General features: G+C 34.7%; 2 protein-coding genes across 4 annotated transcripts in view; one reads left to right on the top strand and one right to left on the bottom strand.

The window, feature by feature from the left end:
- The window catches only part of LOC136988866 (uncharacterized), a 539,116-nt gene that overhangs the window by 413,218 nt on the left and 107,078 nt on the right, over window positions 1-18,820 (bottom strand). The window lies entirely within an intron of this gene.
- kn (EBF transcription factor knot) overlaps window positions 1-18,820 on the top strand; it is a 69,386-nt gene that overhangs the window by 38,662 nt on the left and 11,904 nt on the right. For all 3 annotated transcript variants that reach the window (XM_067286860.1, XM_067286862.1, XM_067286863.1), the window contains exons 7-8: window positions 15,583-15,664; window positions 18,118-18,235. In XM_067286860.1, the coding sequence (XP_067142961.1) occupies window positions 15,583-15,664; window positions 18,118-18,235 (200 nt within the window). The remainder of the gene's footprint in view (window positions 1-15,582; window positions 15,665-18,117; window positions 18,236-18,820) is intronic.

Below are 18,820 nucleotides of genomic sequence, written 5' to 3' on the forward strand. Positions count from 1 at the left end.
GAAGGTTTCCATTTCCGGAAAAATCCACCTGTATCCCGTCCCCCGGAGACAGGAGGACGTGCCCCAACTTTTCCCATGTGGACCGATAGCGACTCTTCGCCATTCATCTTCATTTAGTGGGGATAGAACGGTGTTGTTTAGTCGCTACACAACAATTAGAAGGACCTAGCCGAATTAGAGCAGAGGGAAGAGCGGCGTGAAACGTCGAGCAAAATGACGGATGTGTAGCCAGTCCTACGCTCTACCTACATCGGCCTCTTTACTTCGCTCTCATTACGTGGTGTTAGGGATTAGCCTACTCTGCAGCGTTTCCATGCCAACCGTCTCGTACGGAGTAAACAGTCTTGTGGCCAGCGACAATTTGGACGGGACAAATAGACCGAGGTGACGATGTTAAAGGTGTTGGGGTGGCGGAGGAGTACTTGCAACTCCCACCGATTGGCAGACACAACCGGAGCGGTTTACATGTGTCCCGCTGTAAATCTCTTAGCCCTTTATCTGATGGGAGCTTTTAGTCTGATGAGCTGTGCAGGCGTTGAGCTTTGCTAGTTTTTCTCCTTCGCTCTTTCTTCTACTCCTCCGGGGTTGTTTCTAATTACATCGACACGGTCCAGGTAAATAGGTCTAGTCCGGGATGTTGTTAAGTTATTGCTGTAGTGTTCCTGCAATAAAATATCAGAAATTCGCAAATATAATCAACGCCGACCAACAAACGGACTGCATTTTCGACCGAATTAACAATTCCATAATTACTTCCTTCGTATTTACACGTTTAATAAAGAATGCAAATTTGTACTTGTTGAAAATTCCTTGTTTAATCTAAGTTGGATACAGGTTCTACAACAGAGAAAGATAAATATCCTATCTGTACTTTGAGTGCTGACAGATGAAGCATTTCTTACAGATACTGTCAGAAAATTTCCACTGCAGATCCGTGCCTATAGGCTAGGTTGGGAAACATCTGTCGACAGTGTAATATGTCTGAATTTTTCTGGAAACTCTCGAAACAAGTGATAGAAGAAGCGGTGACATTTTTGCATGTCTTGGATCGATTTTTTCCTCCGTCCCACGTACATCTTCCTCTCACCCAGACATTGCATGGGTGGGACCGGTCCAGGTAGCATACAGGTAGGTATATAAACCCTATAACTGTACTTGGTATTGCTCAGAAGATGCAAGTCATCGAGTCCGAATCTCAGCATACATTTGAAAAACAGATTTTATAATTCGACCCCTAACAAGACCCAACTTTTACGTTGACAAAAGTTGCATTAATAAATATAAATGAATAGAATATCAATTGTATTTATGCTGCTAGGTTCTTTCAGTGTTTACTGATGTTTCTTTATCAATTGCATCCGATAGTATTTTCAGCTTTAGTGTAAAAAAGGAGCAGCCGAACCTCTTTTCAATCTTCTCTCTTAAAAAGATAAACTTGTTTCGAAATTGCAAAGTTCCACTTAAAAAGTTAAATTTTATTATAGTCAGGAAAAAGAAAATTGAAAAATTTAGTAACGCAAACAAATATTTATTGAAAGTTGTATGCGAATAATATCGACTGAAAAAAAGGCACAGAAATTCGTTTTTGCCAAGAGACTCGAAGTTAAAACCAATTAAACCCGAAATGGGAAAACCAGGGGAATGAATCAAAGAGGGTGGAAGGTGGGTAGGAAAAAGTACAGCACCAGACATGACTAATCGATCTCCGTCTGTCACGCTAGGAACCAATCGTGACGTCATAGACATTCGCCCCATCCCTTCCTCTTTTAGGTCTGAGTATCTTCCTACGCTGTAACCATGGCAACAATTCCTAAACTCAACGCTATTGGCCGGATGATACCCATCCTCCTCGTCTGACTCCACTTGATGTATCAATATGCAGAAATTTTAGACTTAACACCATTCCAAGTGGCATTAGTACTTAAGAGATATCCCCAAAGAATAGACAAAGACAGGTGCATTCTATCACTCAATTAATTTGCAATGGCAAATTTTGTTAAATAAATCTGTGATATAAAAAAATAAAATCCAGTTAGACGACTTAAACTGTATTTTGAAAATGTTCATGTGGCAAAAGATTGTAGGCAAAGAAAATCGTTTATTTATTATAAAGACTTAAAGGAAAACGAAGCCGAATTTTTTTTATGTAGTTACATTAAACGAATCGGCAATTTGTAAGGGTTAAAAAAGTGTTAAGGAGTTGAGATCGATGTAAACGGCAGATAAAGATTCTCTTATGTTGTAAATATAAAAGGAGTGGGCGTAGAGAGGGGAAGCTTGTCAAAATGAGCGACGGCGGAGGGAAGAAGGAAGAAGACAGAAAGAAAGGCAGTTGGTGAAAGGAGAGGAAATGACGTGTCTAACCATTACGCCGGACCGTTGAAAGTGGCCGGGCGAAAACTCGTTATCTTCAGTCAGTCAGTCCCCAGGTAGGTGACCCGAAGCTCGCGACAAACCACGCATTAATACCCTGATCTCATGTTCGCTTAGGATGCCAAGAGGTCCTTAGAGACAAGACGATCGCTTTTAACCACAGTCTTCCGCCAGGTCTCTAGAGTAAAGTGTGACTTCTTGGCCCATTATGTACAGCGTGTTCTCTGGGACCGACTCTCCGTGCAGTAAATTCCCAGCTAGAGGCAAGTGCATCGTTTCGATCGACCGTTCGCCAACTACCGATTCTGATTGGATGCGGGGGGTGGAGCGTCAGCACGTGGATGCTACATTCTCGCCTGATGGAAATATATGGCGGCCCGGCCATTGCCATGATTTTTCTGATACTGATTCTGTAATCCAAAATTATATTAAAGGCGCCATCATATCAACGATCCTTTCCCCCTCTTCATCTTTTTTTAACTCTCCCTCCGATGGCGTAATTTATAAGTTCAAAAGTCGATTCGATTTTTAATGTCGCATCCGAGTGTTTCGAGCTAAGAATGTTGTCGTAAATAGATTTCCAAGGCCGAGCAGAAATGAAATAAAATGTAAATGCCCTTATTCGATACTCCGAGGAGTCGGACGGTGTGACAAATGTTTCTCCTGTAGACCCCGACGATTGGCAAGAAGTTTTAAACCAATAAAATTAATAGTATAAGTGGAAATGTGTTTTCACTTTCGCCAAGATGCGAAAACGTTATATTCTAGGGTATCGAGCAGAAACACTACACAAAGATGTTCGGGTGGCTCCGTATTGTTTTATGGTTGCCTAGAAGGTGATATTTCTTATCTTCGGTATACTATTCCCTTATCAATACATAGAAGATGAAAGCTCGCCCTCGTATAACTCCACATCTAACTGTTCAATCTACTTAGGGCTTAATACAGTGCTTATATTAGCCTATTGCCGCATCCAATCTACCAGATACATCTCAGATCCGAGCTTATGCCTGATAATCCGGAGCGAGAGATCGAACTCGCTTCCACTAGTGTCTTGAAAAATCTGTCATCATCCGTTAGCGATTTTAGGATTTAATTAAGCTTAAAACGTGGATAAACTCCTATTGTTAAACTAATACTCTCGAAGATGAAAAAATAAACCAGTTAAATAAAGTAGAGAATTGGACTCGGGAGTTTATCAATGGAAGATCTATCCGTCCAAACAAACAGACTGCCGTAGGCCATTATTTGAGATGGAAGAGGATATCAATTACACTATCAATCAGTCAATGATGGCGAAGTGAAGGATGAGAGTTTGTCAACCCGATTTCGCGGAGGTCCCTGTTTATTTACCACACTCCCCGAGCGCCGACAGATTTACTTCACTCGCAGACCGCTAAATCCCTCTTGTTTCCGTCTTTGTCGGACTTGATCTCGTTAAGCTTCTCAAAAGATGTGTCGATAAGAGAAACGTTGGAATTCTGGGATGCTACAGACTTTACTTGACGATTCCTACACTTTTGTTTTGATCCGAACAATTCTTGAAAATAGCCCATAGATAATCATTTTTTTCCAAAATAAATATTCTACCGTTGCTAAGTATCGTTAATTAATGCTATTATCGTTAGCATTATTGCCATAGAACTCCATTTAACAAGGTGCACGAGCTTTCATATACTACATTGACTACACATAAATTAATTCTTAATTTCTTCCTTTTTTTATTGGTCGCTTTCATAAATTATACGAAAACGTCGATCGAATTTGCGTGTTTTTGTATCATTTTTAAATAAAAGTCCTTGGTTTTTATTTTAAAAAAAACAAATAACTTAATGAAACTAATCGTCACTCTCAACAAAAGTAGAGTTTTTAAATTGATCTTTAATATAAATATTTAATTAAGAAATAAATAAATAAAACTTAATAATAATTTTTACTTAAAATAACATTTATTAATTTTTTATAAATATTATTTAATATGATTTATTAATTAATATCTTTCTCTACTTAAAGTTAAAACTTTGTTTTTAAAATTTTCGAGCGCAGAGGATGAAATTTTATTTACAGTTTATTTCAGTTGTTAATGATTTAATTATGGTTTTATGTATAAATTTATTTCATAATGGACATAATATAATAACTAAACTGTAAGAGGGAGGTTAGAAAGAGCCTTACATTGATTGGTAGAGCAGTATTCCTCATTCCTCCGATTGGCTGTTGCTTTTTATCATAAACAGTAGACAGAGGGTCTTCTAGCCTATTATAATCTATAGGGGGTGACACTCGGTTGATTTTAATCACATCAACTTTCGACTTCTCTCGGGTATAATAATTAGTTAGCTCAGTCTTCCCCCTTTTGTGTTTTACCAATAGAGATTTAATTGAAGCGTTTAAATAATTATTTGTAAATATATAATTTGTTACGTTTAGTAAAATATCGGGATTACTCAATAGAATAAAATGGCGTACAAAAGATGCGGAATGGCGACAAAAGATGCAAGAAGGACGAGATTCTTTTGAGAGTAAAAAAGCGAGTTGGAGATCGTTCCACACTTTATACAGAGCGGGACGTAAATAAAATTATTTACTAGCAGAGATTGCATACTATGAGCGATGAATTCGAGCAATGTTGCCAAATGACAACGGAAGGCATCGGCAAGCACTCTCCTGAGATGTAGCGTAAGCTCCCAGGAGAGGCGACAGGTCTCACGGTCAGCCGGAACCGCTTTTAGATTTGTATACACTCACGTTCCCCAATGGAACGACGGTCCAGGAGGTCCTCCCTCGAGAATAGCACGTGTGCAGTAGGGCGGCAATCTCATCACCGTCCCTGGGACCGACTCGAGATAGGTCCTTGGTCGGTGGCCAGCTTCTTTCAAACAGCTCTAATCGGCCGAAAACGGAGCTTCTTTCTCACTCCTCCTGTTTATCCTCCTCCAGTGTTTTCCATCCTTTCATAGCGCATCTGCAGCCGGAAAAAATATCATTACTTTTCTCTATATATAGAAATAAACACCACACTTATTCTTTACAATAATTATTTTTGCTCGTCTCTCCTCCGTCATTAGAAAGTCGAAACAAACGGCAAAACAATATTAAAAATACTCCGCCATTTTCAAATAATAAATTTTCGAATTATTTTAACATAGAAACAAAATAAAAAAATACCGAATAAAAACAAGCATAGAGCTTAGAACAGCGGAAATTTGAGTTATTTTTTTGTAATTCGATAGACGAACGGTCATATTAATTTTATATAATTATAAAATATATTTATAACGAGGTTAAAATTCGTAGATTAAATTCATTTTATCTCCCTTTGTAATCGCGATACGAATTTTTCTTTATTCGATTTAGTAAAGAACCCCTTTGCAAAGCTAAAAGGGCTTTCATCGTGCAATAAGACGAAAACTTTTTTGGAACGAATAATTAAATTCAATTAAAGTTATTTAAAATCTTAAGCTTGATTGTAATCCTGGACAACTTATAATGCTTACTTTCTGTTCTTACGGATCTTTTTAATGTCAGTAAATTGCTTCCATGTAAATATACTTTTTTTTTTCTTTAGAAATATATTGTTCTAGATGCTCGAAAATGTTTTTTTTTATTTTTCGTTAGATAAGTAAGTTGGGGATTATCGACAACTGCTACTCGATCAGTATTAATTAAAATAATTTTTGGAAAGATAATCGAAGATGCTCGGATGTTTCTAAGTGTTTATAAAATTAGTATAAGGAATAATTACTAAATTGATGCTATTTTTGTGAATTAAATTGAAAGAGTTTTAAGAAAAAACATTTAATTTACGAAGCTATACATTATAGATTGTTGTTTGAGGAAGAGATAACTTCCGCGGATTGCTTTATTAACGTCAATTTAACAAGTTCTTTTCCGCTCCAGTTTAAATCCCAAATTGTGTAGATATTGAGCGGAGAAAACTCTATAAGATGTCCAATTTTACAGAATTAAACTGAAAACTCATTATTCGTAAATCCATGCGTCGTCCGGAGTTAACGTCGAATCAAGATCTCCCCAAACATGAATTTGTGATGAGTTTCTAAAACGAAACCCCGTCATTATCTGATCAGTATTTACTCGAAATTGAAAACAAATTGAAAGCTTTCTTCGAATGATATCTCGTTTTTCCATATTTCTACGAAAAAATAAATAAATGAAAAGGATTTTATTTCTTTTTTTAAACGCTACACTAATATCTTCTACACTCAAAGGATTCAATCTAAAAAACGAAAAGCCGATCGCCACTCTTAGATTCTCTATAAAAAAGAAATTTAAAAGCGAATTATCAACAGTAACGTCCTGGATTATTAGTTACGATTTTTTGCTTAGTTGTAAGGAAGAACACCGCGCGGCGTGTGACAATTATTTCTCGTAACCAATCGCTGGCCAATACTTCTAAAGATCCGAGGACGTTGGAAAAGGAAGGCGTTTGATCAAATGCATTTCTAACAATCCGATATTTGAAACAAGAATACATTCTGTCAAAAGATTTGGTGATTTCATTTCGTTTATTCCATATTTCTGGCAAAGGAAATGTTGAGTGTCTGAAGTAACAAGCGGAAATCTAAAACACTTCTCGTGTTTTCGACTTTTACAACCACTTGGCGCTTTACGTTTAGTTACTTTACCGTTGAAAATAACATCAGTCTCAGTTCTTTTTCCCTTCAATCTTCTCTATACTGTTTTATTTAACTCTATACAATTTTAGATTAAAAATCTCTAATAAGATAAATACGTAAATGGCTGGCGTATCGCGTATAATGCGCAGAGTGTCTGAAGCCTTTCCTCGGTTTTTTTACCGAATTAATTTACTCGATTGGTTATAAAACCGTAGGTAGAACTAGTTTAAATTTAAAATATATATAACGTGCGTATTTTAAGTTAAAAAAGAAACGAAACTTTGTTGATAAATCTGTAGAAAATTGGGTGCATTCGCGCCAGAAAGAAAATATCTCCAGTAACAATTTTGACAATTCGTTTCCGCAACAAATCTATGTGTAGAGTAATATGAAACTGGAAGTGGAAAGATAGAGATCTGTGGTCAACCAGACTGTTCATTACTTGGACTGTGATGACCATCCAGAGAGCAGGGTCGTTCCAAACGGCGACGTGTATGTGACAGATAAGAAGTGGGGAGTACCGGGCGGCAATTTCGTCGCGCCTTTCTATCTTCGATACTGCTATCGAGTTGTTAGACTAGTGTTGAAGTTCGATAGATAAATATTTAACTAAAAGTCGAGAAATCGAACCCTCTTTACCAACCTCCCGCTAGGAAAATCATTTGGCAACAGAAGACCAAGTGATGGCGGTAAGCTGATATTAAATGCTTAAAAGATCGTTAACGGGCGATTAACTATACAGATATAATGTATGATGAATACTTCGTTTCCGTTCAATGTAGGGTGGTCGGGAATGTGCCGCCACCTGGCATCACTGGCTGTTACTAATTTGCTGACCGAATAACTTTTTTGATCCGCTAATTTGACTAATGGATTTAATGGTGAACGAAAAGGGGTGTGTATATTACCTGACCAAACTGTTGTCTCCTATCGCTACTTTTAATGCTACTCCTATAGGACACATAGTAAATTAAGTTCGACACGAGAGGAATAATAATAAATTTATTTTAATAAATCAACTCAAATTAATTGAATAATGAATTTTATTATCAACTATAAAAAAGAGAAGCTAGTTTTGTAATTAAAAATGCATTTATAGCTTGCTCCACGTGTTGTACCGAAGGTTCAATCGATGATTTCGACTCGAACGTAACTTCGCTATCGCAAAATTTATCAGAAAAAACGCATTTTCTTACAAAATTTATAGCAAAATATCGTTGGCATGAATATTGCAGCTTCCTCTAATACATTACTCGTAAAATGTAACGAATTAAAGTCACAGGAAAATCGCGTATTTAAAAAAAAATCATAATAATTACGTGTAGTGAGACATGATAAAAAGGAGCACTAAACGATAAAACAGTAAATTATAATTTAAACGTATTGGTTGATGGGGAAAGATTGGTAATCAGAAAGTTATTGGAGTCCGAGTCGTGGTGATTTCACAGCTGACTGATAAAGGACCAACTTAATTAAATGTAATGTTCAGCAGTTCTCTACGAATCTGACTTAAACGTGCTTCTCCCTTATACATCTTTCCAATTCGCTCTTCCTCAATTATTACCTGTTTTTCGGGCCGAATGCCAATATTTACTGTTTCTTTGCGCGTATTTATGTACACAAAAGTTTAAAAATGTATAATAATTAAGCATTATTACGCCTAAAATTAGCATTTTCATTTGAATAATTACTTAATTTTTCTTTCCGCGCGTCAAAGTAAACGCTTCTTTCTTTTTTTTATTATGGAGTATAATTGTGATTGTGATTTTCTCCACGCGAAGATAACCGGAAAAGAGCTTCATTATCTGTCCACTAATGAAAAGTAGCGCTCCGTGGTACGGTTGGAGATAATTTAGTACGTCAGATAAAGTCGTCGCACCCTCCCTCCTATCTGGACAACGTCTCCACGTCCTCGTGTGTCTGGAAGTTGTTTTTACATCTCGGTGACAGACCCCTAGACACGTGAGACTCTGCCACTATTTATGCCGTCCGAGAAGCTGTAAATAATGTGAGGTTGTGGTAATCGGATCGTGCACCCTTTACCGGATTGATTGCCTGCGGGAAGTGACGTCACGGCGTGTAAATAAATATTGTCGTTTCGGGATGCAGAGAGTTGCAGAAACCATTGTGGCGTGTAATTGGAGTACTTAATTACCGATGTGTTTTTTTAATTACTCCCCTTATTCTTTTTTTTCACTGCTTTTCCTGAATGGTTGCGACGCGGCTTTTCGGGGTTTGGATGATTTATGTCGAAAATCGTAAAAGGTTATTCCAACGGAGACCGGAGAGTAGGAAGGAGTGAAAATTGTAAAAAATCAATTCAAACTGAATTGAAAGTTTCCGTGCAAGGAGGATTTCTCCCGCTCTCTCTTCTCTCTACACCGTATGTATATACAGTATGGCCTATATGTCCGTATGGAAATTTGAATGCGCGTATAAAACTTCCTAACAGCGTGCACATAAAAGTCCAAGCAAATTACTTTCCGAATTTAGCAAACTGATCCTGTTTGATACAATCGAAGACCAAAAAACCTTAAAGTTTAAATAAATTATTTAATATATAACACCACTATAGACCTTAAAAATAATATAATTTACACCTCGTTAATATATTTAAAATGAATTATTTTATATATACGTATACAAGCTTTCGAGTTTGGATACTTAAAAACAACTTATAAACGTACGCTATTGCTTAGAACTAGACGAAAGTACCTTATATTTTCTTACATAGTACATTTTTGAAAAATCTAGTGTAGAAATATAAATCAACTTGACTATCCACGCATAAAAATAAGATGGTTTTTGTAGAGTTAGAGCGGAGTCAGTACGGAAGAAAGAGTGCGACTAAAGTGAAACTAGACGACGTAACAATGCACTGTCCCGGCTAGCTTATAAAGTGTGCGCCTCAGGAGAATCATTAGATCTAAAGCTACATGCAGACCACCCCGGAATCGGTTACATTCTAATGGCTAGCGAGTCAGCCAGCTGCCTAATGGTTGTAAGTCTCGTGCAGTATCTAATCCGAGGGTTTCCTCTTCCCCGTCTAATCCTTTCCTAATTACCTCAACTGCTCCGCTTCAGGAACGTGATCAACTCATGCAAATCCTATCTCTAGTGCGCGATCTCATTCCTCGATTTAAGAGAAGGCCGATCTCTACTAAATTCGAACTATCTTACAACTTCATCTATTGGACATTCTCGTGGATTTTTTTTCTCGTCTGTTGAGAATATAATAATAACCATTCTTTGATAAAAAGAACACTTTTAAATGAGTTATTAACGTTTATTATTGTAGTAATCTAACAGGATATTATACATAAACCCCGATATAACGTCGTTATCTAAACTTTTAAGGTCCTCCTACAAAATAGTTATTAATTATAATAAAATGATGGTAAGAAAATTATTCTGTAAACAACAGACTCGCATAGGAGACCGGCAGGGCCATTTAGTCAGGGTTCCGGGCGCAGAGGTCCCCAAAATTTACTGCGAAAATGATAGAGATTGTAGGGTCTTTTAATTTAAAAATTTGTGTTTAGTTATTTATTCATATATTTTTATGGTTTTTAGGAAGGGATGGGGTCTCGTCTCACCTCTCTCACGCTCCAACAACGATCGAATATAAAAATAATTCAGTTGTTATTGAATATTTAATTAACTTTCTATAAAAATTAAACTATATATAAAAATAGATATAAAATTTTTTGTATTATTACAAAATTCTAATGTCGAATGTTTAAAAGTAACTTACATAATTATGAAAGTTTCTTCTAACTTTAATATTATGAAAATAAATATAGAAATTAATCCTCAAACCATTTAATATTTGAAAAAAAGCTTAAAAGATTGTTGAAATAATCGTCAAATTCAATTCAAAATAAACTATATAAAAAAATTAAATGGTAATTTAATAACAATTCAATAGCTTTCTATACTTTACATAAAGTACAGAAAACTAAAGTAGCACTATAAAAGTAATAATAGTTGCAGTAATAAGTTATATTGTAGCCGTAACTAGTAGTAGGCGTGAACAGTAGCAAGTATTGTACAGTACTGTACGTGGGGCGATACAATTCCTGTACTTGCTAATACGTAAGATTTTTCTTCTTGCTAACAAGAGCTTCATTATTTCTTAAAAAATAATGTTTACATTTCAATATTTTTCATCATTACTTTTCGATTTTCTTAAATTTTTATATTAAGTTTATGTAGCCTAGTTTATTTTAAGTAATAACATTTTTATATATTGTATATTTTATTACACGAATTAAAAATCTTTCCTTAAGATCTGTGTGGATCTATCTGTCTTTGAATTAGCAGAAGTAATGAAATAATATATAAAATATCCTATTAAAAACTTCGTTTTTCGAAAGTATTTTCTTAAAAACTATCATTTTATATATGTAAAATAGATAAATATTATCATCATTATACAATTATTTATTTACAATTTTCTCTCTCTTCATCACTCTGTGTATGTGTTACTTTTGAATTGTAGTTTTAAGCAATTATTTTATTCAAAATTAGTTTTTTTTTAGTATTTTCGTTTGCATTTTTCTTTTATTATAATCAAGACTCGGGAAAGTTACTAACTAAATAAAAAAGAGAAAAATTTTAATAAAATATCATTCATTGCTCTCGAGCGTTTTGTTAATGAATTCCGCTCCAGGCTTTATGTAGTTTGGCAATTGTTATAGTTTATTTTCAACTTGCTTAATTTTTAATTTCAGAACATTTTAATTTATATTTAAACACAGTATTACTATATATAACTTAAGTTAAACTAGTTCTAATATAGTTTTTGAACGAATAAAATGTCCAACAATTCGTACATTTAACTTATTTACAATTAACAACAAGTTTTATGGACTATAGGCCTATAAATTTAATATTTTTATTTAATTTATCAATAAAAAAAGTTTGTTTTTTTATATTTGAATAATTAAAAAGTTGTGTTTTTGTCTAATAATAATAATAATAATAATAATAATTTAAATCTCGAAGGAAATTGAGAGAGAATCAGACTTAGTTGAGATTCTCCCCTAGGCCAACAACACGAGCCTGAATAATATAAAATGAATTTTAGATAAAATTTTTTAAAATATATTTTATTTAAAGCGTAATCACAAGAAAAAATTAACACTCTTTTGAACTATCAAAAGAATTTTTTTTCTAATGATTAAACCAATAAAATGTTCTTAATTGATGAAATTTCCCTTTGATAATTTTTAAATCGTTGCTTGCAAAATATGGAGGAAAAAAAGGAAACAATTATTTGTGTTATAAGATTTTTAAAGATGCCGAAAACAGAAATGTTTTCTTGTAATCCCATATTGCCCAATTTATCTGGTATCATAATAGATTAGGAGCATCATCGAGAATGTAAAAAATGATTATGCTTATTAAACTGAAGGAGAGAGAGAGAGCGAGAGGGAGAGGAAGAAGAGAGAGATGTTTTATAGCAATCAGATTTTATTTCTAGTCAGAATAATGTGGAAAACAATCTGAATAAAAGAATCTTGAAAGCAAATCTCTTGAGCCACAAATAGACAAATTGAGTGCAGACAGTATTGTTATTTGTCGAGATTTTTCTTTTATTGTCTCTCCTTCATCAATTCCCAGAGCCCAGGAACAAGATGCCAAATACTTTCTTGCAGCATGTATATCAGTATATATTTTTTTTCCTTTAAAAGCTTCCGGAAGGCTTATCTCCGAGGTCCACCCTCCTGCAAGCACACAACAGAGTTTAATACGACGAAATAGCAAAGACAAACTTTCAGATCTGACAAAAGACCAGATGTAAGTAGAAATAGTTTGGGGACTTCGAGGTTTAGACTTGGCCTAAGAGAGAAAACATCGTTCGTTTCGTTTCGCGTGCTGCGTGTTTGCGATCTTCTCCTACCTTGCATAACAGCTCCCAGTGCGGTGTACATATTGTCAAATCTACAATAAGACAGGATCGAGAAAAGAAGGAAAAAACAAACTCCCCAGCTGAACTATACCATATCGAAGCGAATAAAAAAGAAGGAAAGGGAGGGAAGAAACAGAAGGGATTGTCCCTCGAGATCTTGGGGGAATGGATAGGAAGCAGGCACGGAATCCATTGGTACTCTGCATGTTAAGTATGGCAGCACGTGCTCCGGAAAACTGAAGGGAAGAATGAGTCAGGGAATCGCCACGTTCTAATCTGACCCATCAAATCCCTGTCCTGATAAATGACGGAATCCCAGAATGGGAGTGTAATTGAAAACAGAGTCCGAGAGAAAATCTCTCGGATCAGGATGGCCTGATGCATGGATTTGATGTTTCACGAATAGAGAGCAATAAGTTCCGAATTAAACGCAGTGGGCCCTCTTTGCATCAGCAAAAATAACAGATTTAGTGAAAATTTGACAATATAAAAGTCCTTCTCAGATAAAAAAAAACGACGGAACCGAATGAGTCGAAGAAGTCTTAATTATGTGACAAATTTAATATTTCGCATTATAAAGTATTGAAAATTTTCAATTATGTTAGAAGACGCCTTCATATTCTATTAAATTTTGCGATAAAAAATATTTATTTAAAAGCGAATTAAGAAAAAAGAAGTTGAATTATGGAATAGTGAAGTGCTTTAGGAGAAACAAGACAAAGACAACAATAGATCCATATTATTCTCCTAACTCCCCATCATGTGGCAGGCAGCATATTTAATAGGGTGGGGAGATTGTCGGAGAGCTTTCGAGAAGAAAGGAACAGAATCGGGGAGATAAACAGAAACCATGAATTTTATCATCATCATTATCGCCGGAGTAATATGATTAGGGTGGGTACTCTATAGAATGGCGGACGGCTGAAAGAGAGCAATGTGATGCAAAATAAGTCAGTTTAGCATGTTGTGGAAATTAAATTTGGGATCCCTTGACCCCATCTGCCTCTCTTTGTGCGTGCTTATATGCCGGTGGAAAGATTCGAATGACTATAAGTGGGGAAAAGAGGAGGACGTGGGGTGGAAAAAGCCACCTTGTTGACCCAGCGGGTTAAAGTCCCGCAATGTTTGTCTTTGCCGTCCGCCAATTGTTTAAAAACTCCCGTTAAATCTATTGTCATTGATCACTGAAGTTTCCGGACGTCGTCAGACCTTCATGCCGACTTCGGTTTTCCGAAAAATTCATCCACTGTTTATATAAGAATGCTTCGCTGGCAAGAATTTCCATTTAACTTTTCGAAAACTTGTTTATTTTTTCTGCATGGCTGACTTATTAAAGCGAAAAATGTCCATTCAAACAACGCTGGCGACATTATACATAAGCGATTCGCGTTAAGTGAATGTTTTTTATACCACAAAGCACTAAAACTAGTGTTTTATTTTAAAACTCAAGTTTCTGTACGAGATTTTTGAACTTTTTAAACTACGAAGAAGCGCGAATTTATGCAATTCCAGTATCTAAACAGATGATATTCTACTTCGGTGGGAAATTAAATTATAGTAGAGAATATTAAAAATTTCTAAAGTTGCCCCCATTTTACACTCTTAATACTTTTTCTTTTAAATTACCGAAGCTCTATTATATGGCTAAGATTCGTGATAAGGACCCCAGGAGCCTATTCGGTCCCATAAAAAATCGAACTAGAAAATACCATTAAAGTGTGAAGGACTGAAGTAACATCGGTTCGGTCATATCAAGTGCTAAAATTTTAATGTGGTTAAATAAGAATATACTAAAATGCTTTTCTTGTCGATGGTAGATCCCAGGTGTGTCGAATAATTCTTCTAGCTGCCGATCCTTAGGGAAAGGAAGGAAACACGATCGCTTCGTGTCCACTTCTGATTAAAGCGGGGACTTTTTGAAATATTCAAAAAAGAAATGCGTCAATTTGAGCCCAATAATTTGGTTTTTTTCTCAAGTTTCAAATGACAACGAATTAAGGCAACCTCGTTTAAAAAACTGTAATAAAACTAGTAAGGTGCTTCGCTTTTTGGATTAAGTTTTGGAAACTTAAATAAGCACTCTAAGAAAAAAGAATTAATTATTCTTGGCAAAAATACTTCAAATTTTTTAAATCTACATTAATAAATCTCTGCATAAGTTAAATATTTAGCGGGTGTTACTCTCGACCGAGTGGCAAAGTGAACAACGAACACGGCTTCATTGTTTCGTTTAAAATACTCAAATTGAATTTATTTTAAAATAATCTATCTCGCTGTTAGTAAAAAGACCAAAGATATTTTTATGCAAACGCATTATTAACAAGAAATAGGACTGTGGGAGTACACGTTCTTATCTATAATCCTATTTAATAATAGCGTGAAGATTTTCCTCCCTGTTATAATTAATTTTTCGTTGCTTCTCTTTAACAACATGATAGCACTACTTAGTCATAATCCCGATCACTAAACTGTTATAAATGTCAGAACGTCATGAATTTCGGATAAAGAAAATATTTTTTTTCCCCAAATTAAATTTTCATTTTTTTTTATAAATGAGAAATGAGGCAAGTAGAAAAAATAATTCTTTTTAATACTTGATTCGATGAGTAGTCGTTTCTAAGTAAGGAGATTATAACAGAGTTCTTTTCTATATTTTAGATTTTTCCTCAAGTTCTTTCTCAAGTGCAACCAGAATTGTCTGAAGAATGCAGGAAATCCACGAGATATGAGGAGATTTCAGGTCAGTGGAGTAATATCGATACAAGAACATTAGTATGGTATTAAAAATGATTGTGTCCCGTGCTCTTGTGAATCATTTGGCTCTTGTTCATTCCACTTAGTGAAAGGGAACAAACTCTCGCGAGACCTACTCTCTCCTTAACATTTACTGCATGCAAATGTCCCTCACGTCTCGTAAACTGTGCTCCCGTCTGTCGCTGAATATGGTAAGCACGGTATAAACAAAAAAAAAACCCTTGATGCTATTCTACTTCGTGTAGTCGACGAATTTACATCTTTACTCGACTCCCCCGTCGAAGAAAGAAGGAACCTTCCAACAACGGTCACCATTAGCCGCAACACCATTTTTATCTCGCCTGTTTACTATACACCTGGGAAGTCATCGGTCCCGGTTGTTTCGAGCTGGCTAGTCGCTAAGGGAATATGACGAGCCTCTGAGCTCCGGATGGTGAATGAAACTGACCCTTAACCTTGTCTGGACAACCATGATTGTGTACATAACGTGTGTCAACATCGCTGCGGGAAAGCGCTTCTCTACGCCAAGAGCCACTTACTCTTTATCTTTCAAATACAACTTTCTAAAATCAAATCTTATAGTTTAAAAGTATTAAGTTACGATCCCGCTTTCTAATTATCCTAAATTGTTTTTAAAGTCTTTTTTTGAGAGTACATTTTTTTATTCTTTAATTAAAAGTTTGAAAATCAGCTTAGATTTTCCTTTATCATTCCTTCAAATCGTCTTAGTAGAGAAGGAAAAAAATACAAGATATAACTAAAGAACGTAAAAAAAATTCAAGAAAAAAAACTCAAATTATCGAACATTCTTTCAAACTAATCTAAAATTGTTGAGAAGTTCAAAGCTTCCCCCCGAAATTTGCATATTCTGACATTTAAAGTCAAAACGATGACACGGCTATCAAACTTTAATGGAGAAGTAGATGCTAACTAAAAATATATCAATTCTTTTCCTTACCTTTATAGCATTTTTTCAATAATAGATGAAATAGCATTTCAAAAAATAGATTTGCATAGAGTTTCATAGCAGCGCAAAGAATTGCTTTCTGTTCCAAATGCTCGCATCACGCGATTATTACCTTGGGGCCTATCGATGCAACCTGTCAGCAATTGATCATAAGAAATTTGAGTCTCGTATGTAAAAAGAAAAAGGAAAAACGTATGGATCTACAAAAGTGACACGGAAGCCTCTAGGCAAGTGTTCCAGATTAGTTTGTGTGTAAGCTAAACGTAATAAGAGTATAACAACTTCCATCTGTGCTACTATTTCTGAGGTGAAACGTTAACTGGCGTGACGAAATAATGATTTGTCGCCGACTCTAACAGTTCACACGAATGTTTCTAATATTTTATTATACATAACAAAAACTTTGCTATTTTGTGTAATCGGCATTGTTTAGGTCATCAAACAATAACCTATTAAGCCATGTAAATTAAGAATTTGTAACGCAAGCCGCGAAATGTTAGTCGTTTCGTCTACATTTCGCATACTACCAAATTGTTATTATTATTTTTATAAAAAGAAAAAATGGCCCTAAAAGCTACAAAAATAGTTAAAAAAACAAGCAGTGGATCCGCCCAAAAGTGTCAAAGTTCGCATTCCTATGTTTTTTTGATGCTAAGTGCCTTAAAGTATTCTTAAAGTTAGCTATTTTCCTTAATTTTTTTTCATAAATGTACATAATGTAGCCTATTAAAGTAACGTAACTTTTTATAGGATTAATTATGCTTAAATATTTAAAAAGAATTTTACACAAAAATAATTTTTTGTAGTACAGTGACTATATTCGCAATGAAATTGTTTTTCTGGTAAGTTATTATATTCTAACATCCTAATTAAAGGATATCAAAATGAAAAGACTCATCAGAAGTAGTTTTATTACGCACAGATCTAAATAAAAAAGGAGTCGACAGGACTGTTTAGTCTAGCTTCTAACGTAGAGGATCTCCAAAATTTAAGATTTTTACATAAAAAAAATACATTCATTGATATAAATGTCTTTGAATAAATGACGAAAATCCTGTTTTATTGGTTTAATTCGTATACTTTTATAGTTTTCTGAGCGGATTTGTGTTTCATGTTCGATATTGGCGCGGGTCCCGTCTCGTTTATCTCTCTCCGATTACGAATAATGTTTTGATAGCGTCTACATATTATCGATAATATTCTCAATAACTAAAAGAAAAAGTATTTAAAGAGCAGATAACCCCCTGTTTAATTATATTACCCAATTACTAGCGCGGTTTAGGATACAAACTACAACGTTTTGTTCCTATAGTTAAAATTCGTAAGAGAAACAATCGCATGATTTAAAAAAAACTTAATAACAAGAACGTATAATAGTGTACTTTAGCCTTAATTTAAGACTAAATAGTTGTTTATTAACTATAAAGAAAACTTGAAATGATTCTATAAGAGGTTTATCGGATGTCGTTTAGGTGGTCATCTCTACTCAAGTCATAGTAGATGGACCGCTTTTAGCAGTTTCCGACAACATGTTCGTACATAATAACTCTAAACATGGCCGAAGGGCTAAAAGGCTTGATCCTACAGAAGGTAAGGTTCGATTTTTATGTCTATATAATATATAAATACGCTTTATTCTAGAAATACGTCTTGTAAATCTAAGTAACTATACGCTGTGCCGCAAAAGCAACTTTAAGACAGCTATTTTATCAAATTTAACGTAATTGAGTGCTATATTATTTAATTTTAAATGATAATCCTTCTCATTTAACTTAGTATTAAAATATTAACATTTTATGCTATAAAACTTTCATAGATAATTCGAATAAGTCCGGTTATATATTGGATTTATATTGGAGTAAATAATTATTCTAAAGAGGCTTTTATTCTTATATAGGCTATTTTAAGTCTCAAAATAGAATGGATTGCTGGCTTGTAGCATTACAATTCTTCTAAGAAAGCTTTCATCGCTAGCAAATTTATGACTGAATATTTAATTTCGGAAATTTCAAATTAAAATTCTTATTATTCGTGTTAAGTTATCAGCATCCGCATCAAACTAAATACAATAAGAACGTTTTATTTTTAATAATTCTGTACTTTTAATTGTATTCAGACAATTATTTTAGATAGAATTATGTATAATGTGCACATTTTCTTAGCCTTTATTGCAAT

Source organism: Centruroides vittatus, unplaced genomic scaffold (assembly GCF_030686945.1).
Source record: "Centruroides vittatus isolate TY-2023 unplaced genomic scaffold, ASM3068694v2 scaffold_386, whole genome shotgun sequence".
Lineage (NCBI taxonomy): Eukaryota > Metazoa > Arthropoda > Arachnida > Scorpiones > Buthidae > Centruroides > Centruroides vittatus.